The sequence below is a fragment of the Atheta coriaria genome, unplaced genomic scaffold (genome assembly GCF_025399875.1).
Source record: "Atheta coriaria isolate IRGN ID8LTWV9N9 unplaced genomic scaffold, Caltech_Dcor_3.1 hic_scaffold_9_pilon, whole genome shotgun sequence".
NCBI lineage: Eukaryota > Metazoa > Arthropoda > Insecta > Coleoptera > Staphylinidae > Dalotia > Dalotia coriaria.
Window position 1 is genome coordinate 1,951,194 of NW_027045451.1, and position 23,603 is coordinate 1,974,796.

General features: G+C 37.2%; 5 protein-coding genes and 2 non-coding genes across 8 annotated transcripts; all 7 read left to right on the forward strand.

The window, feature by feature from the left end:
• Positions 1–910: 910 nt before the first annotated feature.
• On the forward strand, positions 911–3,437 carry LOC135798202 (uncharacterized). Its single transcript, XM_065310960.1, has 2 exons — positions 911–997; positions 1,838–3,437. The coding sequence occupies exon 2, from the start codon at positions 1,839–1,841 to the stop codon at positions 2,484–2,486; it is 648 nt and encodes a 215-aa protein (XP_065167032.1). The 5' UTR covers positions 911–997; position 1,838; the 3' UTR covers positions 2,487–3,437.
• Positions 3,438–3,725: 288 nt separating this feature from the next.
• Txl (Thioredoxin-like) lies at positions 3,726–5,470 on the forward strand. Its single transcript, XM_065310959.1, has 6 exons — positions 3,726–3,939; positions 4,027–4,183; positions 4,243–4,350; positions 4,690–4,812; positions 4,867–5,027; positions 5,093–5,470. Exons 1-6 carry the CDS (start codon positions 3,842–3,844, stop codon positions 5,301–5,303), a joined length of 858 nt encoding a protein of 285 aa, XP_065167031.1. The 5' UTR covers positions 3,726–3,841; the 3' UTR covers positions 5,304–5,470.
• A 1,333-nt stretch (positions 5,471–6,803) lies between these two features.
• On the forward strand, positions 6,804–6,875 carry TRNAH-GUG (transfer RNA histidin (anticodon GUG)). The gene has a single exon. It is a non-coding gene; the product is annotated as a tRNA-His (tRNA).
• A 1,134-nt stretch (positions 6,876–8,009) lies between these two features.
• LOC135798199 (calcium-independent phospholipase A2-gamma-like) lies at positions 8,010–10,794 on the forward strand. Its single transcript, XM_065310958.1, is given in 5 exon segments — positions 8,010–8,261; positions 8,662–9,223; positions 9,282–9,420; positions 9,423–10,160; positions 10,220–10,794. Coding segments are annotated over 5 exon segments (1,743 nt in total). The 5' UTR covers positions 8,010–8,223; the 3' UTR covers positions 10,486–10,794.
• Positions 10,795–13,839: 3,045 nt separating this feature from the next.
• LOC135799550 (G protein-activated inward rectifier potassium channel 3-like) lies at positions 13,840–21,959 on the forward strand. 2 transcript variants are annotated; one of them, XM_065312681.1, is made up of 5 exons: positions 13,840–14,173; positions 14,285–14,328; positions 20,071–20,572; positions 20,790–21,028; positions 21,187–21,959. In XM_065312681.1, the coding sequence occupies exons 3-5, from the start codon at positions 20,150–20,152 to the stop codon at positions 21,689–21,691; spliced, it is 1,167 nt and encodes a 388-aa protein (XP_065168753.1). In that variant the 5' UTR covers positions 13,840–14,173; positions 14,285–14,328; positions 20,071–20,149; the 3' UTR covers positions 21,692–21,959. The 2 variants fall into 2 exon arrangements, with proteins under 2 accessions (XP_065168753.1, XP_065168752.1); XM_065312680.1 differs by lacking the exons at positions 13,840–14,173; positions 14,285–14,328 and adding an exon at positions 16,842–17,555.
• Positions 14,574–14,655, forward strand: TRNAL-AAG (transfer RNA leucine (anticodon AAG)). The gene has a single exon. It is a non-coding gene; the product is annotated as a tRNA-Leu (tRNA).
• A 105-nt stretch (positions 21,960–22,064) lies between the features above and the next one.
• LOC135799551 (inward rectifier potassium channel irk-1-like) lies at positions 22,065–23,503 on the forward strand. Its single transcript, XM_065312682.1, has 4 exons — positions 22,065–22,206; positions 22,262–22,721; positions 22,787–23,070; positions 23,143–23,503. Exons 1-4 carry the CDS (start codon positions 22,133–22,135, stop codon positions 23,432–23,434), a joined length of 1,110 nt encoding a protein of 369 aa, XP_065168754.1. The 5' UTR covers positions 22,065–22,132; the 3' UTR covers positions 23,435–23,503.
• Positions 23,504–23,603: the final 100 nt, after the last annotated feature.

Below are 23,603 nucleotides of genomic sequence, written 5' to 3' on the forward strand. Positions count from 1 at the left end.
AAACAAACTTTGTTTAAATTCCACGAATTGATCGTATGGGTCATGTTCCTGTGTATAACCGGAAACTGGACTGGATGGAGGATGGCGGAAGTGTTATACTATGTAGGCAACAAAAGCAACACCAAATTGATGCGGTTGATTGATTATATTATCACATAAAGCAGAAAATGGACAAGAGAGGATTAAATAGACATAAACTAAGAATAATAAACTTTATTTTTACAGGTAATTAAGAAAAAAGCATAAATAATTGCAAATAAATGTGTTTTACTAAAATATTTTTAATTTTATCATTGAAAATGTTATTTATTTATTTTAATAAATAATGATTTCTTTCCAGGTACCACCTGAAATACTAAATATTCCATTATGGAGGAAATACCTATACACTTCCGGTTTGCTCGGAAAACCCTTTCCAGTTTCCACGGCCATATTGATACGCCGGCAGCATCTGGCAGAGTTCCAAAATCAATAGTGCCTCTCGGCTCTCAACAGGAACAGCTAAGTCCACGACTTCAATTCGGCGGGCTTTCTTAACAGCCTGGGTGTTTGTTGAAAAATAAATTATGATTTATTCACCAACCTAAAACCATTCTATTTCATCATAAAGGCAGGCATGCAATTTCTATAGAGCTTATTCAAGGAGCAAATTACAAACCACTTTTGTTGAATTATTTGTTTTAAAGCAAACTTTAATAACATACGAAAATATTTAATTTAAATATTTCTTTGAAATCTCTTAAGTAGATAATTACTTATTACTTGGTTAGTTATGGTTTTCCCACAAAATATTATTGAGATATTAATTGTTTATTGTTGCTTTGGTGCTTGACTAATGCATTGCATGTTATCAGGCTTTTGTTTTTGATCTATGGCTGTTATCTGGAAAATAATACCTATAAATTTGGATCCTCGCGCCGGAAAGGCTTAGTTTGCTGGTATCAAACCGACAGTTAACAAAGTTTGCATATTGATTCAATATAATTACATTTATCAGGTTGGTAAAACAATATTACTCACAAAATACCACAAAATAAAGATTTTTTGTGCGGTAACCCAGAAAAAGCTGTATAATTGGTTGCCAACTTCCATAATTCAAAAACCATCACCAACCTCAATTAAAAACCATTCATCAAACCATATGACTGATTCAGGTCATAGTCAATCATAAATATACCCCTGATTTATTAATTCACAAATTAATACCTATAATAAATCATTTTTTACTTTTAACAGCAAAATTTAGTTCTATTCAGTCAGATTTATGTAAATTGCAAATAAAATTACCGCTTACATACACTTATCTACATGGGTGCATGTGCATAGAAGGGATGCACGCGTAAGCTGTCCTAATAGGGTTGGTTAGCCGCGCATTGAAGCGGCAAATGGCCGCCGGTCTGGTGGTGACATCTGACGTGCTCGCTGCGATTGTTTACACGCGACGCCGGCCCTTCTTCCCTGCTGCGCCCTCGTTTCCTGCCGCTGACTGCGATTTATGATATCCACTTGCGCAACAGCCCCGCAAGGGTGGCATGATATATCGCGGCCGCTGTGATGACACTTATTAAAGCAAAACGCTTTTTGACTCGACCATAAACAGACATAAGCTGCGCTCGACGTTGAGGAGACTCAAACAAGTCAAACAAATTTGCTACACTGTCAAGACACATCAAAAGTTTAATTCATTAAACAAAATTAATTAAACATAGAATCTGAATTAATTTTAATCAACTTAATATGAAATAATTTTTGTATTTTTGAACAAAAAATTATAATTTTTTAGTTTTTGGATTTTTTGATGTTTTGTAAAACAGTGAGTGTGTTTATATGTTTGCAGGATGTCAATACTAGCAACACTGGTCCTGCTGGCAGTATCAATGGGCGTTGCAACTGCAGGACATGCGCATACAGAGGGTAGATTGAAACCAATCGGACGCGAGGAAACTCGCAGCATTTGCGCATCACTATGCCTTGCAGGACTGGGCGGCGAGCCCTGCGGCGCGCCCTGCGCCACCCTTACACCTCGCAATCAAACTCAGTCCGACGGCGGCAGTGCGCCGAGCGGCACGCTCGCCGCCGGCGCAATCAAGACGCGTCGCGACGCCTGCCCGCTGCTCTGCGAGTACCGGCTTGGCGATCCGCTCTGCGACTGCAACGAAGGCCGCACCACCGCTGCAATAAAAAGCGGCAACTATCCAGCCATCGACTACCATCGCATCTGTGGCTACTTCTGCTCTGAACACAACTATCACATCTACGGATGTCCACTATGCGGTGTCTATCGCATGCAGGATTTGGATCGTCGTGTACGTCCCACTGAAATGGACATCGACTGGGAGGAATGGTGTCGAGAGCAGTGCTCCATTGGGATGGGCGGCGTCGCCTGCGACTGTGACCTTCCACTTCCACTACCGATGAATCTAATCTCGCAGGACAGATCGCTAAAATCCTCTGAAGAAGACACTACTGATGCTTCCGAGGTTTGATTCTGAAAAATATAAAAATTTGTAAGAGAATTAAGTGTTGATTGCATGCTTTAAGTTCAATTGGCGATTTTATCGATGTATTAAATCAAAAGAAATGAAAACAAACCAAAAGTCAGTTGTACCTTGTACCTGCAACCAATTCTAAACAATATTTTTATTAATTAAATGAATTTAATAAAAAATAACTTGAATTTATTATGAATTATGTCTTGATGAACGTGAACATGAACGCAAACAAACTCACAAAGTCTTCCAAGCGTTGTAAATATACATAACACGTAAATAAATTAATAATAATTATAATAATGCTAAAATATTGTGCTTTTTAAAGGAAAAAATTAATTAATTTTAATTTAATCACTGTGCAGTTGTTGCATACACAATTCAGAACATACGCTTTGCCCAAATAATATAATTGTACTGCTTTTCAAGAAAATTTGGTTGAATATTGATTTCTTTGTGATATTCGTAGTTATTCTTAGAATAATCATATCAAGATGATGTCACATCAGTAAATTTCTAATTCGTCTGTACATATATTGACGTTTCGAAACGTTTCCATATTTTTCCTACTTATGGTCAATATTAAAAGTAATTTCTTTATACGAACATGATATGAATGTAATTTAAGGATAAAATATGTATGTATGCAACCATATATGAATATTTATAAGAAGAGTCATGTATGAAGAGAAGAGTCATAACCAATTTAGGCTGCCAATGTACAAAAACATCTAGTATTTATGGATATATAGGTATTGTAAGTATAAGAATTTTAGTTGTTGAGAATTTTGATTTCATCATTATACAAATGAGAAACTGTTGTGTAAAGACAATAACTATTTGAGGATAACTAATGTTAACATGTAATTAAGATTATATATTAAAATGTAACTATATTGTAAGCATAAATAAATATTAAAGATATATATGTATGCTGTCTAACAGAAATATTGAGTGTTTTTTCAAGTTTTTACTTGACTTTATCCATTTTTCCTCTTTACTGTCCGCTAAATTGTCAAATTTGCCTGAAAAATTAATCAAAAGGCAAGAATAATGTCTGGAAACTAATTTTACGTATTAAATTTTTTAAAAAACCCAGTCTTGTGATACAATTTAGTATAAATTTACCATATTTCAAGAACTTTGTTGTTTTGTGTTTCGATTTTTGTTTTTAATTTATTTGAAAATTTCCATGGTAACATAGGCAACCCAATATACACCCAAACGCGCATCAGATTTTGTAAACAGCAACTGTCACGTCTAAACCTGCCAGTCATTACAAATTCCATTTGAAAGTCGCCGAATAGGATAATTTCCAGTTCTAGAAGAGACTAAATCATACCAACAACACGATGACTCTAGTGCGCGCTATCGAAGACGAGACCCATTTCCAAACGGAATTAACTAATGCGTCCGCAAAACTGGTCATCGCCGATTTTACGGCTACATGGTGAATATAACCACAATTTATATTCTAGAAACATTGTTTTTAATCCTATTTACGAATGGAAAATTGATATATTATTAATTATTTTAGGTGTGGGCCTTGCCAACGCATGGCTCCAGTCTTCCAGCAATTGTCCACCAAGTATGCAAATGCTGTATTTCTGAAAATTGATGTGGACAAGTGCCAGGACACTGCATCTAGTCAAGGTGTATCAGCCATGCCTACATTTATCTTTTATCGTAACAAGGTAACAATATTTATAATAACATTCATTCAATTAAATTCTATTAAACAAAATATTTATAGGCAAAGATTGATAGAGTCCAAGGAGCTGATCCAGCTGGTTTGGAAAACAAAATCAAACAGCATTATGGTGATGGTGACACATTGGAAGGTGAAGGAGTGGGTGGACATGTATGTATATTAATACTTCATCACCTAGTAAAAATAAAATGTAAAATGTGCATAGAACATTCACTTAAATGCATTTATTTGTTTATAGATTGTGTATGAACTGCTTCAAGCTGCTTCATTTGATCAATCTTAACTGTTTTGGGAATAATCTATGAACATTTTACAAATATAAAAGAAACAATGGTTTTGACAAAAAATAAGTGGGAAGAAGAGCATTAAGAGAGTTTGTTTTTACTTTTTTTAGCGATTTTGTCAAAACTGCTGTTGTTCATGCACCTAACATACAAATTCTTTGTAAATTATTGAAATTAAATCAAATAAATGTGATTATTTTTGTAGATGGACTTGGCTCCATTCATTATGAAAGCGCAATGTGAGTGTTTGAATGAGAGTGACGATCATCCGCTTGTTCATGCGTTACAAGCTGGTGGTGGAGTTTTGCAATCTGATTGTGATGAACAAGTAAGTTTAATTATTAATAATTTAATACAAAAAATTAATAAAAATTATTTACAGCTTATTATTTCGATAACATTCAATCAAGCGGTGAAAATTCACAGCTTGAAGTTCAAGGCACCAACTGACAAAGGGCCGAAAACGATCAAGATCTTCATCAATCAACCACGCACGCTTGATTTCGACATGGCTGATAGTAATACATGTGTCCAAGACTTGGTGTACGTAAAATTAATTTAAAAAACTTTAATTTATTAATATTTCTGTTTATTATTGATTAAATTAGGATTGCTCCTGAAGATTTGGATGGAAGTCCGATTTTGCTGCGTTACGTAAAGTTCCAGAACGTGATGAACGTTCAGTTCTTCGTCAAAGATAACCAGTCTGGCGGAGAGGTAACTCAAATCAATCATTTTTCGATCATTGGCTCACCGATCAACACCACCAACATGGGTGACTTCAAGCGGGTGGCTGGCAAGAAGGGCGAAAGCCACTAGTGTCAAATAAGTGAATGTGGTTTGTAATCTAAACTTTTGTAATGTTTGGTATGATTTACTGATTTGTTTGTTTCGAGTAATAATTATTTGATTATCCAGAAATGATCAGAGCTAGTAGATTGCATTTAACCAGCTGAGATGATAAATAAATTGAAAGTTTAATCATATATTCATAGATAAATAAATTTTGGTGGTGTGACTTCCAAAATCTCTCACTCCATAAAAATTGTTGATTGTTTACTGCGTTAATGATGATTTAAAGGATTTCCACGTGAGTGTATGATGTGTACCTGCCCGTTCTCCACGTGGAGGCCAAACTGCGCGTTATATTTACTGGTCGTTTATTTGCAAAACATATTTTTTGCAACACGCTACTCTTATTTGCTATTATTACGCACCTCATTCGCCAAAAAAGCGCGTCAACAACCTAACTGTTTACTTTCCCAATGAGTGTAGCCTTGAATTCCTATTACTAATAATAACAAAGTTAAACGAGGAGCGTAAAACGAGCAAAAACACTTTCTACGTATGTACATGCACTTGAAATCAAATATTAAGTTACATATTACTACATACGCAATTCATATCATTCATAATCGCATCATATTTATAAATATGTGGTATCAGTCATCATTGATTGAAATTGTTGAATGTATAATTATAATTGTGACGTATTTAGATAATCGGATGCAGATTATTCAACGTAGTATTTTGTATGTAAATTTTAATAGATATTAACAATGCGATTTGACGATTGTTTTGAGTTTTAGAATGCGCAGTTCACTGTACGATTGTTTTTGTATTATATAAATAATTACGTTAGGAATATGAATTAAGTAATAGGAAAGGATCTGTTTGAATTGAAGATTTTTTATGTTATAATTGAAAATTCTATTCAAATCAATCTTTAGGAGAGTACACCCACACATCCACGAGTCTTCTTTATTTAATTTAATGCATACTTACTGACACCAATGCAAGTTACAAGAAACTAGTTTCTAGAAGAAAATTAAGATGACGCTAGAATGCACTTTTGCGCTAGAAATATTCAAGCGATGCGGAACAGTCCAAATCAGGAATTCAACAATGTAAACATCATACATAAAAACATCGAATTTTTACTATCTAATGTTTACAATATTATCATGCCAACAATTCCACACTACACTACACTAAATGTATTCAATTTTCTATCGCAAAACACGCGAGGTGTCAGAAAAGTAGGCTTGTAAAAACATATTTTAATGCGACGTAAATTCTCTGATGACGTGATTATGTTACCTTGAAGATATGCCAAATTATTGTTTGCGAAATATTCGTTTATTGATTTTACTGAGTTTTATCGCCCAACTGTTAAAATTCGACAAATTATTATGTATATTATTCGTGAAAGTGTAGTAACGCAAAATTATAAATTAACCACGTTATACATTTATGCAATGTTGTATAAATTTATTATCGTGATTGTTGGATAAATACGTTTTTTATAAGTCTTCTGTAGCCGTGATCGTCTAGTGGTTAGGACCCTACGTTGTGGCCGTAGTAACCCAGGTTCGAATCCTGGTCACGGCAATGTGTAAAAGCATTGTCACGGTGAAGACATTTTTATTAATACTAGGTACTCTATAAAATTTAAAAGTTAATATCCGGTTCATTACCTGTTATCACTATCTACTATCATGTCGGTTTTTCAAAACAAAAACATTGTATACCTATGAAAAACATCATAAAGTGTAAATTACAAACAATTATTCATTGTATCCTTGAAATTAAGCTGTTTTGACCAGAATAATTCGCATTTTACACTTCCACTTTCGCACAACTTGAAAACATCGTTGATCTTGATTTTCATTTCTGTTGTGCACATACCTCCTAAACACTACGTCACGCTTTGTGACTCGTACGTTCGTTGAATGGCCTGATCCTGGAGGTGTGGCTTTGCGCATCGTACGATATCATTTATAAATAAAGCAAACGCTCGATGCCAATACACGTGCGGTGTTCTAGTGTTCTAATAGCGTTAGTTTGTCGTGTTTGCAGAGGGGGTAAGTAAAGTAAAAATACACTTACGCTCGAGTCTTTACAATGCGTAGCGTGTTGTCGTGCTCCTGACGCTGTTGATCACTGAAGTGATCAGCTTCAAGTAGCGCGATTCGCGTAAATCGCGGAAATCGAATACGTCGAGTATCGAAACGGCCAAAACAATATCGAACCGACGACGTAGTAAAACCGCGTCCAACTACGAACTGATTGTGTTTAAATTCGCGCGCGCTCTCAGAATTCATCAGTCAATTTTAACAATCAGAAAAGCGAACAAGTCATAAACTTTATTTAACAATTAAGCCATTGGGCTATTATTTAATATTATTATTACTATTTATACGTAAATAAATACAAGTGAATATTTATTGAGTGCTGAAAGTTTTAATATTTTAATCTTAAGTTATTTATTAGAATTTGAATAAAAACATTTAAAAGTGTAACAAAGAAGATTTTGCGTCATGTCATTAAGCAAAAACATAAAACACTATCGGAACCTTGATCGAGGCATCGCTATAGTCAATAAAAGGTAATTATGACTGTATATTTTGAATTTGTGTGAAAGGTTATCATGACTGTGATTGTGAATTATGATGAGGCACTATTAAATTCTGAAATCTGAATATTGTACATACAAACTTGCAGTTCAGTTTCTCCATGGCAACTGCCCGCGACGGTTTCGTCAGTAATTTATTAAGTTACTTGAAAACGCAAGCAGCTACACAACTAATCCTTTCATAATTAGTTTATCTAACAAATTCTACATGAATTGTCGTTATTATTATTATTTCTATAGTTGTTTCGGCTAATTAATTAATAAATAGATAAAATTCCTATCTCTAATTCGGTGTGCAACGTTATACAACAGTTATAATTGAAAATGAGTCAGTTGAACATTGGCCAACTACAAAGCAACATGTTAGTATATTAATTGTTATTTCTACACTTAAATTAAGTAAAATTTTAATTGTTACAAGTGATTTTGTTACATAACAAAGCATTTTAGTTCTAAATATTACATTTCCTGTAAACAGGGTTGCCTAATAAGAAACTTTGACGCAATTTCTTTGTTATGCTGAAATTGTCAGTGTCAGCTGGAGTCAGCTCTATTTGTTTGTGTGTGCATCATTCGCTTTTCATCAAAATTTTTAAAAATGTGCTGTGGTATGCAAGGCCATTTAATCCAAATTCATTAAGTACATCAAATTATGTTGTAGTATTAAAGATGTGTAAGTTAATTAACAAAATCTTGTTCATCATCCTACTGTATGACTATGACTACATATCTTTATATAACTATTGGGTAATTTCATTTCAGGCCATTCACAGCAAGCTCCAATACACTAATTCCACCAAAAATGTCTTCAAAGGCAATCTCCAACTCAAATCTCAAGCTGATCAACACCCTAAAGCTTTATTTCAACAAATTCACCTCTGATAAATCATTGCAGAATGCAGTCAGCAAAGAAGTTGCTAGTATGCTACAAAAGTACCAGCCAAGTGTGTATGGTAATGAAATTGTAAGGAATTTTGATTCATCTGCAGTCACTGCAAATGATCTGGTCAAGAATAATACTAGCACCAAAGCAAAAACTGATGTGAAGAAATCAGAGTCAAGTAGCATTGGTAATGTTATCAATGGCATCTCAATGAAGTTGAAAATCACAAAAGAGGAACCAGCTGTACCTGCCATCACAGAAGTACTACCAAAGTGGAGAACTGAGGCACCTACAATATCAAGATCATCAATTCAATCAAGAACCACACAAATTATTAATAATATTACCACTGCTGGAACAGATGAGGGAAGAATTAAACATGTTTCTGAATTGGGGCAACATTTACAGCTTTATCCAGATGCTAAAAGTGCAGCTATTAAGGTATAACTGGTTTTTGTAGTTTTTTTAACGTTTTATTTAATAAAATAAATTATTACAGGAAGGTGCAATCAGATTATTATTAAGAATTGAAGAACGCACGCGTAGTAATCTTCTAGTCGGCGCAATCAATGAAGTTTTCGCTTTGCTTGGTCACATGAAACCGCTACCAAACCGAGGAATTCGCATTTTATCAATTGACGGGGAGGAGTACGAGGCATAGCAGTTATTGATATGCTGCATAAATTAGAAGAGTTAACTGGTAAAAGAGTCTATGAATTGTTTGATTATATCTGCGGAGTGAGCACGGGTGCAATTCTCGGTTGTTCATTGGGCGCAATGCAAAAATCCTGCGATCAACTACGTAAAGATTACATTGATATTAGCACGAAAGTATTTACGCAGTCTGTGATCAAAGGATCTAGTAGTTTGGTGTGGAATCATTCCTATTACAACACTCAGATGTGGGAGCAGGAAATGCGCGGGCAAATGGGCGAAGTTTCCCTGCTCGCGACAAATCGTATTCCAAAATGCCCGAAAATCGCCACTGTTTCTGCAGTTGTCAACCACGAGAGGGTTTCCGCTTATGTATTTAGAAATTATGCGTTACCATGGCGAGTGCAATCACAGTACATGGGTAGTATGGATCATAAGTTGTGGGAAGCTACAAGAGCATCAGCTGCAGCGCCGACTTATTTCGAAGAGTGTAAGTTGGGTAATCTCGTTCATCAAGATGGCGGCATCTTGGTGAATAACCCAACTGCTGTGGCGATTCACGAAGCGAAATTGTTATGGCCAGATAGTCCAATACAATGCATTGTTTCCTTTGGTACTGGACGCACTGTCTACAATCCAAATGAAGCGGATGAAAGTACTACCACGGTGACATCTTGGACGAACAAATTTAGAACTCTACTTGAAAGTGCAACTGATACAGAAGGTAATATATTAGATTATACATAAATTTTTATAAAGATTAAATTTTATTGTTATTTAAAGGAGTTCACACAATGTTGAGTGATCTACTTCCAAATAATGTCTACTTCCGCTTCAATCCGTACCTGACTGAGATGGTGGGCATGACAGAGATCCAACCGCAGAAGATTGAAACCATGGAGCGCGACGTTATTATGTACCTGCGCCGCAATGAGGATAAGTTTCAACAGGCCGCTGAGTCGCTGATGCAACCGCGAACGTATTTGCAGAAAGCCACTGATTATCTTAATAAACAGCGGGAGTTTCTGGGATTGCCGAGTAAGTTGTAAGCAAACTTAGCGCAGCAATCAGCGACCATTTCTACTGTATTAATGATTAATATTAAATTAATGGCATTCCGCATTTATTTCGTACTGGGTGTTTGGATGCACGAGGTTTTTATCAAATTGACAAAAAGGAAATTTCTAGTAGAGTGAAATTAGCTACATCTGTGATTTCATATTTATTCTATTTAATCTTGTTCTGTATGTTATTAGTTAGTGATATGAGAATATATTGAATGGTTACCATCTAAATATTAAATTATTATTATTTATATTATAGGAATATTGTAATAAATATGGTAAAAAATCAAGAAATACTACTTTTGTTCATCTGTTACTCTGTGGTGTATATTCGGTTGCCTACGTTAAAACACTACTAAATGAACTTATTCTTTGATGCGGTTTTTATCTCTTGTGATGTAGATAAGATCAAAAAAGTTATCGTAAACAACACGCATAAAAACATACCAAAACAAAGTCGTACAATGTTTAGTTAGTCTTGCAGTGTTGCTGTGGCGGTATGTTTGTGCACGAAAGTAAATTGGAAACTAATTAACGTCTTAATAAATCTACTCGCGCGCAAAGTTCTCGGTTCACGTTTGTGCTTCTGTTATCGTTCCACCTTCCACCCGCGCGAGACGGCGTAACACGTTCCTGATTTATGCGTTTAATTGTTTAATAAACTCGCACCTTCACAATGACGATATTCGCATTAAAACTCGCTGCGCGTCGGAATATATTTTACGAGCATTGATTTTTTACGCAAACGATGGGCGTCGTGAGTCCGTTAATACGGCGCGTCGGTAAGTTATGGCAGTTCACCGCATCAATTACAATAATCACTTTTTTATCGGCGATAAAGTTGCTAAAAACGGGAAGGCACGCGGCGCGCGTTCTGTGGCTCGCTTCAAATTTATATCGAATATTAATAGATAGTCTTCGATGGGGTTGTAAGAAGGTGCCGGCCTGGATTAGGAGCGCGGATGATACTTTATGAGGCACTTGAAAATCTGTAAAATCGATTTCGCTTACGAAGTTGCAGTTGGGGTCGGTTATAAATGTAAGCGCATATTCGTTTTAATAATGAAGTGATTTTTTCCAAAGCGGACATTTCTGATAAGTAGTGTTACGACTAAAATTATGTATTACAAGTTCTATTATTTTAAATGAAGATGTGAATATATACATCATTTTGTTTATTATTGTTTATTATGGCAGTGGAATAAAATTATGCATTAGCATAACAATTAGCAATTAGTTTTCTGGCGTTGTGAAGCGTATTGTTTGTTTGGGTTAGTGATGCGCGTACTTTATGCATACTTAAATATTACTCGCAAAAGTGGGTCTAGATGGCAGTAGTATGCAGTTATCGAAATTAAATTTAGAAGTCAACGTAGCGCAGCACGTTATTGCTGTGTGGTGACTGTGTATGTGAACGCACACGCTATGAATGCAGATTGTTTGTGTGTCAGTGAGCCCACATTGAGACGAATAGAAACAAGCGGCTCGGCGTGAGTTCACAAGATGTGAACATTTAAATACGCGGTATTCTTAAATATTCACCTTTCATACAAAACTATTTGTTTCATTCTAAGAAATTCAAGAAACCTTCTTTATAAATATACTTAATATTAATATAAAGAGCAAAGAGTTAAAATAGGCATTACTACTATAATATATATACGCATAAGACAAAATTCATTACAGATATGAAATAATTAGATTTGCGTTATTGCGTCATTTAGATAAGTAAAGATGTTACATTGTTAGATAATACTAGGGTAAATTCCCCGGGGCCCGACTCGCGTTGGTCGCCATTGCCTTTAGTTTAAAAGATATGCACTATTATCGTTTATTGACTCGAATAAGTGACTCGTATTCAAGGCACCGTACAAAGGCAGCGGTAGAAGTGACTCGTGTCCAGGGCACCGTACGTCGGTGCATTGTATAGCTGACTCCCAATTGTCATTTTTTTCGTATTAATTAAAATTACATCTCTTCTATATGCATTTTAATAAGCCTATCCTGTATAAATATTTACGTAGATTAAAACGCTGCGATCAGATCTTATTTATCTCTTTTATGAGAGTTTACGAGATATTCGCGATTGAATAAAATTGGCAAAAATTGCAAAATGTCACTTTTTAGCACTTTTAGTCGCGTTTTTCGACCTTTTACTGTAGGAAATATAATTATTTAATATTTTTATCTGATAGAGAATTTTCCAATCTTTCATAATCAACAATTCGTTGGTAGATATCGCTTTTAGTTTAAGAGATATTACATATCAAAAATCGTCGAAAAAAGTATCAAGCACCCCCCCTTGGCAATTTTTTCTTAAGATTAAAAATTTCATCTCTCAGATTTCCGTTTTAATTATCCTATCTGATAGAGAATAGTCCGTAGATTAAGACGCTGCGATCAGATCTTAATTATCTCTTTTAGTTTTTCACGTTTTAATTATCCTATCTGATAGAGAATAGTCCGTAGATTAAGACGCTGCGATCAGATCTTAATTATCTCTTTTAGTTTACGAGATATTCGCGATTGAATAAAATTGGCAAAAATTGCAAAATGTCACTTTTTAGCACTTTTAGTCGCGTTTTTCGACCTTTTACTGTAGGAAATATAATTATTTAATATTTTTATCTGATAGAGAATTTTCCAATCTTTCATAATCAACAATTCGTTGGTAGATATCGCTTTTAGTTTAAGAGATATTACATTTCAAAAATCGTCGAAAAAAAGTATCAAGCACCCCCCCTTGGCAATTTTTTCTTAAGATTAAAAATTTCATCTCTCAGATTTCCGTTTTAATTATCCTATCTGATAGAGAATAGTCCGTAGATTTAGACGCTGCGATCAGATCTTAATTATCTCTTTTAGTTTACGAGATATTCGCAATTTTTTCTTAAACATTAATTATTGATTATAATAGTCTAAATTGTGGGACTAGTATCTGTCGCATTCATAGATGTCACTAGAATGCACTAAAAATCTTAAAATCGAGTTATACGACTTATTTTTATATTTATCGACAAACGTGGGCACGAGAATAGTTTTGTATACAACGCTGTTATCTGCGATTCGGTGTAAACAACGTTTTTAACGCATGTGTCCCGCACGCTGTCTCCTAGTACGCATCAACTTGCTGCATGCAGTTTAGTTCAGATTACAGGTAATGTGCCTATTGAAAATTCACGCACGAGGTCGCGTGTCATCGACGCGCAGCCGACTTTGCGCATCTATTGCAATTCGCGCACAAGGTCGCGTGCCGTCGACGCGCCGTCTTTGCGCACCTCTTGCTTTCTTATCATATAGGTACTGTCCCGTCGATGTTTACGCAGTTTCGGCATGCACTATCGGCGCATTGCAGCCAGTTTCATGCCGGACGCTGGTTAATCCAGCTGTGTTTTGAAAGACTTATATCGGTTATTCGGACTTCAATATTCTAAATTTGTGTAATACTCGAAGATCAATCGACTATATATTTGTACTTTGCGACTATAGTAATTTGTTTAATGTTCGGAAATGCCGGTTTTTGATTGCGTTTGTTATGTACAAGTCACGTGATAGTGGATTTGATAACATTTTTCACTTGGCGTTGTGTGTGGTGTCGGTTACTAAATTAATCGGATATAATATATCACCTCCATGTTGATTGTCATCATTAAGAATGATCCATCAGGCTCATGTAAGTATTTTTTAACTAAACAGCACAGATTGTTTATTTTGTGTTGATTGTTAATTATAACATAATTCAATTGTATGAAATATTTTTGTTTTAATTTATGTCTTCGTTTAGTTACAGCACTCGTTGTGTCTGGCAGTCCTATAAGCGGTACACTGGTAAGTTTATAATTCAATTATATTTTTCGGTCAAATTTACATTTGCTGTTTATAAATAAGTTTTCTATTTATCACGTACTACCTACCTGCAGAACCGATGAGTATCGCTCTTAAATCGCAAACACAAAAAATTAGCAAAAAATTCACGTTTGCCGGGGCCCGTGGATTTTCCACGGGATTCGCGCTACCTCTCCACGGCCCTGAGTGTACTTTGCGTGAAATCATTTGTGAAGTGTGTCTAAGCAGGTAGCGTGGCCGAGCGGTCTAAGGCGCTGGTTTAAGGCACCAGTCTCTTCGGAGGCGTGGGTTCGAATCCCACCGCTGCCATATACTTTTCCTAATTTTTGCGTCAATATTTGGCAATTTTCACTATTTATTCGTATTTGTCCGGGTGTAGTTATAAATAATTTTGTTAGTAAATCTATATACCATTTTTAAGTTTCACTTTGTAATAAATAGGTTAATCTTAAAGTGGTCCACTCAAGCAAGCATTTCGTCTCTCAAGATTTCCTTTTGGTAGTAAATATCTAACACGATTGGATATCGTCTGAAAGCTCCGCTTCTCCAGGCTCTCCATTCATGCGGAGCGTTGTTGAAGATGGACTCACGTGTGATTAAGCTTCGATGTGTAACCATAACGCAATCAGAACATAACTTTAATCGCATTTAATCAGGAGTAAGATGATCTAATCTTACAACTCATTCCAAGGAATCGGATCGGCTCAAACCGGGCATAAATCATTCTCGCGCGAAAACCCGACCGGGACTAATTCGTCCCATTGCCAAATCCAACGTGGCGGCGAATTAACGCTTCGGCTAACAATCATCGCACTCGAACAGTGCTGAAATTTATTAAACTGCTTACGAAGACAAAAAGTCGTGTTTGCACTTAGTTATTTGTGTAAACGCATTAATCAGGCCGTTCGTTTCCCCGAATCATTTTTAATTTGTGTCAAGGGCGTAGAAAGGAGATTTCATCATGTATATCCTGGGTAACCTGGATTGCAGGATTAGGTTGGGTTAATGTTTGGGCGTTCTCTGGAATTGGTCCACCGGAATATTAGAGAACGCTGGAGTATTCCCGGAAATTGAGTTTGAACTACAACATCCGCTCATTGACATTGCTGTAAATTTATCTACTAGCCATAATACAAACAGATATATTCTTGACATTTGACGATTAATACATTAGTCACCGGGTGAAATTTTATTCAAATCAATTTGAATTGTCTCTTTGGTAAGAAACAGCCGACATAATGCTCTGGAGTTTTCCATTAAAACAAAAAGCGAAATGAAATTGGGTTGCCGAGTAAACAACGTACGAAATTGCAGTGCACGCTCGCGCATCCCCATTACAGCCGATCGCATTCTTTGCCATCGTACGAATACCATCAGCTCCTAGGCTCTCCTGCAGTCCTGGCGATACACTTGTTTCTTTCCGGTGCTTATCCGATGCGGCTGTGCGCGTTAGCGTGGCCCCTGCATCGGCTGAGGATAACATTCGAAATTTATTATTCCAATCGCATTCGTGCACCTACATGCACCGACGATAAAGTAGAAAAAATTAAGTGCCTTTATCCACTTACCTGCCGGCATTCTTTCTGGTCTTGCATGGAGTTACAAAGTACAATTTGCTAGGTAGCTGCTACAAATCAAAATTAAAACAAAACAAAATGCAAATTGGATGAATTTTTGATTCAGGCATAAAGTATTTTTCATAATAAAATTTGTGAAAAATTCTGGAGGACCTTTTGGCAGGAAAAATGTGATTAATTTGGAAATTTGAATTTTATAGAGAATTTCACTTGGATTAAGATTTTTTATTCCATTACTTTCTATTGCTTTTAGTTTTTGAGATAATCGTTATCGAAATACTAAGGAAAATGAAAAGTCCCCTGCCACCAGTGGCGTAGCATTAGAATGACAGGGCTAGCAAAATGCTACCGGCTTTTGATCCAAGGGGGCCCTGCTCCAAAAGCCTGATTTATTAAAAATAAATTGCAATTTGATTATTTTTACTGAGAAAGCTCCGTACATAAAAATTTACAAAAGCAATAAATTATATTGTTACGCCAATTGATAATAAAAACCATGAATTGTCATGATATGTTATCTAAAAAACGTAAAACATAAATTTGTCATTTTATTACAGTTGCAAACACCCATTTACGCTTTGACAATCTATTAGCAACAATTGAAAATCATACTCGCGTGAAACAATACACCACAACACTACAATACAACTAAATTTCTATAAACATGTAAAACATGAAGTTAAATCAGTTAAACATTCACATTATTTACAAATGCTCATCACGCGCATGTGTGAGCACTACGCGCAATTAAAATAAATTAATCATAATTTCAACAAATGACGCGGTTTACATACGACCGAAATTCGTGAATAAATGTGAATGCGTAATAAATATCAACGCTTTATCATCATGATGGTTTCGTGTCACGGCGATCGGTTTAAGCGTGTTTTACAAAACAAATTTACATCCTTTCACACAGTCTACAAGTGCGGTTTGTGCGATTAACAATATTATCATTATATTTGGTGTCGGCTAAATTTAATTACGAGTAGGTACGTGTAAGACAGTTAAATATAATTTGTGTTGGGTAATAAATCAAGTTATTTCTGTCAACCCACGACATATTTCAAAGTGTGTTTTATCATTATTTTACAAAAGTTTTTAAATCACATATAATAATCATATAAGTTACTAACGCGTTGGATTTCATTGACATTGATTGCATTATGTTGAATTATGGACACTAATTATTGTGTTTAATATTCGCTGCTCCGTCGTGACATAAACACTTTTCTCTCAGTTCTCGCTTAGTATTTCTTAACTGTGCACGTTTGTTGTCCGTCAGTCGTAATCCGTCGACAGCTGGTCGCGTGTCGGTTTTTTGTTTGGCAATATCTTGATTAATTAATTAACTAGTGCACATCGGGTGTTACGCAATTGAAAATCTCACATATACATTATGAAATTACACGTGGTGGAAAACTGATTGGGTTCTATATTGGATAAACATTGTACGAAGTGGAATATGGAGAGGAAAAGCGGCAACGTGACCGAACAATACGCAACGGAAGAACGAGCGGATTCGCGGAATTCGCACGAACTCTCCGAGATGCAATCGGTAGTGCAACGTGATTTTCCCGTTTTCTTGACGGGACCTCATTATAAGAAGTATCCGTCGTACAAGTCGTTCAGGTAATTAAATTTTTAGACTCGTTTTTAATTTTTTATTTCGAGAAAACTGAAATTGTATCAATTTTGTTATTGTGCACTGATACAAATCACAATACACAATTCATCCTTGTAAATAATAACGGCTATTATGCTAATGCTTGTTTAACGATGTGCATTTCAATTATTGATACATTGCAAATGTTTGTTTATTCTATGATGAGATAGGTACTTCAATAAACTTACAGTTTGATAAAACACATGAATAAATATCGCGTATTTCTGATAAAATGTATTTATTTTTTTGTATTGTGTATAAAATATTGTATTACGGATGCTGATAGATTAATGTTGACAATTTAATCCATGTAGTAGTGTCAGTGGATTAATTTAAGTAGCAATCGCAAGAAACTTAATGTGAACGCATGTGTGTAATTGTATTAGTCCAGGTTTAATATGAGTTTTAGTGTGTGACGTTACACCGGGAATATAACATCCTTGCAATTTTATTATCCTATAAATTAAAGCTAATTACGCCACTATACAATAACCGTGGCGAGATGGCACGATACCATGAATGACCAAGGGATAAACGCCGTGCGCGGACGACTTCCTCTCGCTGCTCATTGCTGTTACGGCCGCTAATGTTCATTGCTAACGTATTGTCTTTGCCGGTTTGTTTGTGTTTGTTTTACGGCTTTACGTGGGAATTTGGCTAATGCGATGTGGAGCCCAAAACGCGGCGAAATAGCGAATGTAAAAGTCAAACTGTGCTTGCACAGCCCACGAATCAATGACTATGTTAGTTTTAGCTGTTAGTCTTAATACTTCATCATCTCACAAATAAACAAAGTATTTTTTAAAACCAGAGTGACATTGAATTGTGTCGTATTCAATGCTATGCTTGGATCTTGATGAATTATTCAATATGTAATTAATAACTCGTACAAAATTTTAATTTGAAATTCAAATTCAGCGTTGTCGCAATGTCTGTGTTTAATCACGGCAATAATACGTTTCATATTGCTTCGTGTCCTTTTGCAGGAAATTCATTCTTATTAATTTAATTTTTCAGCCCGCAAAGGGACTATTAGAATTTAATTAAATCAGAGGAAGGAAACGCGCTGTGAAGGATCCATTGTTTGATATTACCACCCGAAATTCGGCAAGAAAAGTGTTTGACATGTGAAATTTTTCATTTGCATGTTTAACCTTGCCATCAACGTATAATTCAAGCACTGCGTCATTTTCATTAGGTTATTGTAGAGGGTTTAATTGGTTTTTCAAATATTTGTTCACCTGTGGTTTGATTGTTTGCTCAGCATCTTTCAATAATATTGACGCATCTCATTTTGAATAAAATTGAATTTTGCATGATGAATATCAAGAAGAAGCGAAGCGATTTTATAACAAATTCACTTTATTACTCATACACGCTGGCGCTCGCTACCAATCATCTTTGTTCGCCATCTTCTTCATTATTAGTATCCGGTTATCTACAAGTTTTCCGGGATTGCAGTTGAGTTGTGACTGGTGACTTTAACATCATACATAGTTTGCCGGCAACGAAGCCAAAGTTGGCAAGTTTGTCTAATCTAAAATGATGAAGAATTTCGGGACGCTTCCAGCTATTGGGGAAAAGTCGACGTAATTAGAATGCAAAATGCACGTCGCACGTACTAGAACTACGAGCACAAAAAGTGAAAAACAACAAGCGTAATTCGATTGCACGTCGCATGCAGACGCGTGCAAACACAATTAATGATAATTATACAATAAAATGTGTGTGTGGAGTATGTACGCGCGCTTATCGCATCTCCCAGATAGATACCGAAGAAGTAAACGGGAAGCAGTGCGGTTGGCGTGTGTGCAAATGCATTTATATCTACAAACTGGCATTCGGAATTTCAATTCGATGAAAAATGCTGGAAGCGCTAGACCGTGCGTGCGTTGCTGAGCGCACAACAAAGGAAAAATATAATTAATGCTGTAAATTGAGTTATGCCCGCACACTGTCGCCGTCGATATTCTGCACGCAATGAAATGAAGTCGAAACCAATAAAAAGAGTAGGTATTTCGTAAATCGACATTCAAGTAAAAAGAATCGTTGCTGAAACAAACGTTTTCTGGTTTAATCATGCGCAGATAGATAAAAACAAACTTAATTAATATAGATTTTCTTTTTTTTAGAAACAAATTAATTATTATTTAATTCATAAAAATTATTTCAAGCATATTTTCATCGGTTTTGAAGGAAATATACTGAAAAAACATTACGAAAATTAGTTAAATTTTATCACTTGTTATGAGATTCTTATCTAATCATGATATTATCTTAAAGTAAATACCGCGATAAAGACCTACTTGTGCCCGACAGCTCAAAATAGTAAAAATTTACCGCAGTAACATTGAATTGATTGATCCATCAATAATGTAATTCCTGCCAACTGCGCCGAAGTGCAAAGAAAAACCGTCATGCTTTGACATAATCCGTGAATTAATATCAGCAACAACTCATAATGTTTGTCCCACCCCGCAGGCGTCAAACGCGTGAACCGAAGAGATTAGTGCGTCGGCTAATTAAGAAGAATGGCGGGTCGAACGTGTACAAGGCGCGAATGCGCAACCTCTGGGACCGGTACATGCGCGACTTGGGCCACACAATCGTCGACAGCCGCTGGAGATGGACGGTGCTTTCACTCTCCTCCTCGTTTCTGCTCAGCTGGTTCATCTTCGCCGTTGCGTGGATGCTCATTGCAAACGTGAACGGCGATTTGGATCCGGATAGTCCTTCACCGACGCCCTGCCTTGTCGGCAATATAGGCTTCGGTGGTTATATGATGTTTAGTATCGAGACACAGCAGACAATCGGATACGGCTCGCGGTACATCACCAACCACTGCCCGGAAGGCACGTTCCTGATGTGTTTGCAGATCATTCTAGGGTGCGCCATATGCGGTGCGATGGTGAGCATCGTTAACGCCAAAATGGTGCGACCCTTCCAGATGTACTCCAAAGGGCTATTCAGCAAGAAAGCAGTGGTTTGTATTCATCATATTTACTCGTATAAAACATCAATCAATATATCGATTTTAATACTGTTTTGATTCTTTGAAACAAAATGAAAATCTTGCTTATTTCGCGGAGACTAAGCCGTCAAAATCAAATATTTGTTGAATGATATGCAATTTCCGGCCTCTTTCATTTCTCTCAGATATATCATTAATAATTCATTCAAAATCTAATTTAAATACACAGATATGTCTGCGGGACGGAACGCTGTGTCTGATATTCCGCGTACGCGACGAGAATGGCAGATACGCAATAGGAACGACCGTGAACGCATATCTGGTGCAGAGTCGACCGGAGGAGCCGTTCCTGAAATCGCTAGCGCTGGAAAAGACGGGGCTGCTCATATGGCCATTGGAGGTCGTTCACAAAATAACGCCGTCGAGCCCCTTTTACGATCTCTCGGCCAAAGAACTCATAACGAAACGGTAAGCCCGCCCCGCATTAGATTGAATTTAATCGTCCGCTTCCTTTGATTCACTCGACTTTCGTTTATGTTGCTCGAAAGCGTCTGGCTGTAATTTTTTGTATTTTTTATTCTCAAGCTAATCGTAGACTTTATTTACCATTTTGCACGCGTCATCAGTTTTGAGATAATCGCCACGATGGAGGGAACTTCGGCATCGACGGGTCAGTGCTCCAAGACGCGGACATCGTACCTCAGCACTGAGATTCTCTGGGGATGCGCTTTCAAGTCATGCATCTACTATAGCGGCGAGGCGAATTGTTACACGGTGAACCACGATGAGTTCAATACGACGCGCGAGATCCTTACGCCGTTGTGCAGCGCGCAGCGGCTGAGCGAAGTGCTGCAGGACATCGCCAGCGTAACCGATATTCCTTACAACTTTGCCGATGGTGAACTTCGACGCGAGCAGCTTCACAATCACGATCTAGAGGATAATGATTCCGATGCGGACGGAGAGCAGCGTTTTGTCGCTCATGATGACGACGATGATAACGATAGCGTCTACGATAACATCCCGCGCGCCGGGAAGCCTGCGTTTGAAACGATGAACTCGTCAACTTGCGATGTCGACGTCGAGGAGCTGTTGACTTCATTGGCGAACGCTGTGAAAGCAAAAAGATAATTCCACGGTTATTAGGTATAATTAAGCGAACGAAATCCGAAAATAAATTGAGCAGGCAGGTTTGAAGTTGGAACTTGTCCGTGAATGCTCAAAATGTTGTGGGAGTCGTTTGGTGCACACGTCACTAGCAGTTGTCACATTTTAAGTGAGAGTGTGAGCGCGTGCATGTAATAATACTTTAACGATTGAGTTGTAAACTTCTTAAAGTGTATTTACATCCGTGCGCATAGACTGCCAATAAAGTAATATTTATTTATGAGATAAGAAAGCGTGATGGAGTGAGCTATTTGTATCTGTGACAGATTCATATAAGGAATTTATGGGACGGCGGTAAACGCGATTTTCTCGATTTCATACGCCAGTTTTCCGTTTGATGGGCTACGTGCCGCATGAACTCGACTTCGTGCAGTAATAATTCGATTGCAATAAAAATTGACAAAAATGTTTCAGCATAGTAGTGCGAATAGTGCCGAAGGAAACTTGATTTATGCACCGAAAACAACCTGCTATTCCAGGTAAAACTATTATACGTACAGAAGTAACGTTTTTTGTTTTGTTTTTGTTTTGTAGAGTTTTGACCGCAGACGGTTATCTAAATGTCCATATAAAAGATATACCAAACAAATATCGACGTTATGCGAAAGATTTGGGTAACACACTCATAAACACCCGCTGGCGATGGATATTGTTAACATTGACACTGGGAAATGGCCTCGCCTGGTTGGCGTTTGCATTCGGCTGGATGTGTTTGGCGATGTACAGCGGCGACAATGGCAAGACTGACGGCCAGCCGGACGTTTGCATAGTGGGCACCAGACACTTCACGGGCTATTTGCTGCTGAGCATCGAAACGCTCACGACGATCGGATTCGGGGAAATTTATCCGGCCGATTGTCTCCACAGTTGGTGGATCCTGGCACTAGAAGCGATGGCTGGCGTCGCAATCGAGGGTGCGCTCGTCACGGCGGTCTACGTCAAAATGTCCAGACCCATTAAGCGCGTGAACGGACTATTGAGCAAAAAAGGCGTTGTAATTTCTTCCGACCGCTGTTCCTATTGCGCCATTTGTTGAATTTAAGTGATTTCTTTGTTTAGGTCTGCATGCGCGATGGACGATTCTGTCTCGTGTTTCGTATCTACGACCAAACAGGCCGGTATTGGACCAAGAGTAAAATTAAGGCCTTCATGATCAGCGGCAAGAATAAACGACGTTCAAGTTCCAGTCCTACTACGTGCAGTCGCAGCGAGGAGGTATTTCGCATGCAGAAATTACAACTGGAACCGTGCGAATTACTAGCTGGACCCGTCGACATCGTGCACGTTATTACAAGTCGCAGCCCGCTGTGGACGCTTGCAGCTTCCGATTTTTTGCTTGAAGGGTACGTAGCACAGCACTTCTCGAATCGTTGAACAATTGTGCACTGTTGTTAATTTGCTGTACTTAATTGTAGCTTTGAAATAGTTCTCACTGTAAATGGCGATTCGGCGACGACTGGCCAACCGTCTGAAGCGAAAAAATCCTACACAAGTCGAGACATTCAATGGGGATGTCGTTTCGTCCCGTGCGTTGAATTCGACGAAAACGCCGGCAGTTATGTGGTTGATTTTAATCGATTTAATTCAACGCGAATGTACGCCACTCCTCTGTGTAGTCCCGCACAACTTCGCCATCTGATCAGTGAGATTGACCGCAATGACACGTACGGACGCAGTTCATCCGCAGGCACTTCATTCGACAAATAATTGAAAATATCTCAAAGCGGGTTCAAACGAATCCAATTTCCCAGTAGCATTAATAAATTATCAACATCAGTTTAAATTGAATTACGAGCGGCTGGTCATGGACACGTAGAAAATTTAATTTGAGCACCGATCGTACGGCTGAGAGCACCGTCCGCCGAGGGCGTAATGA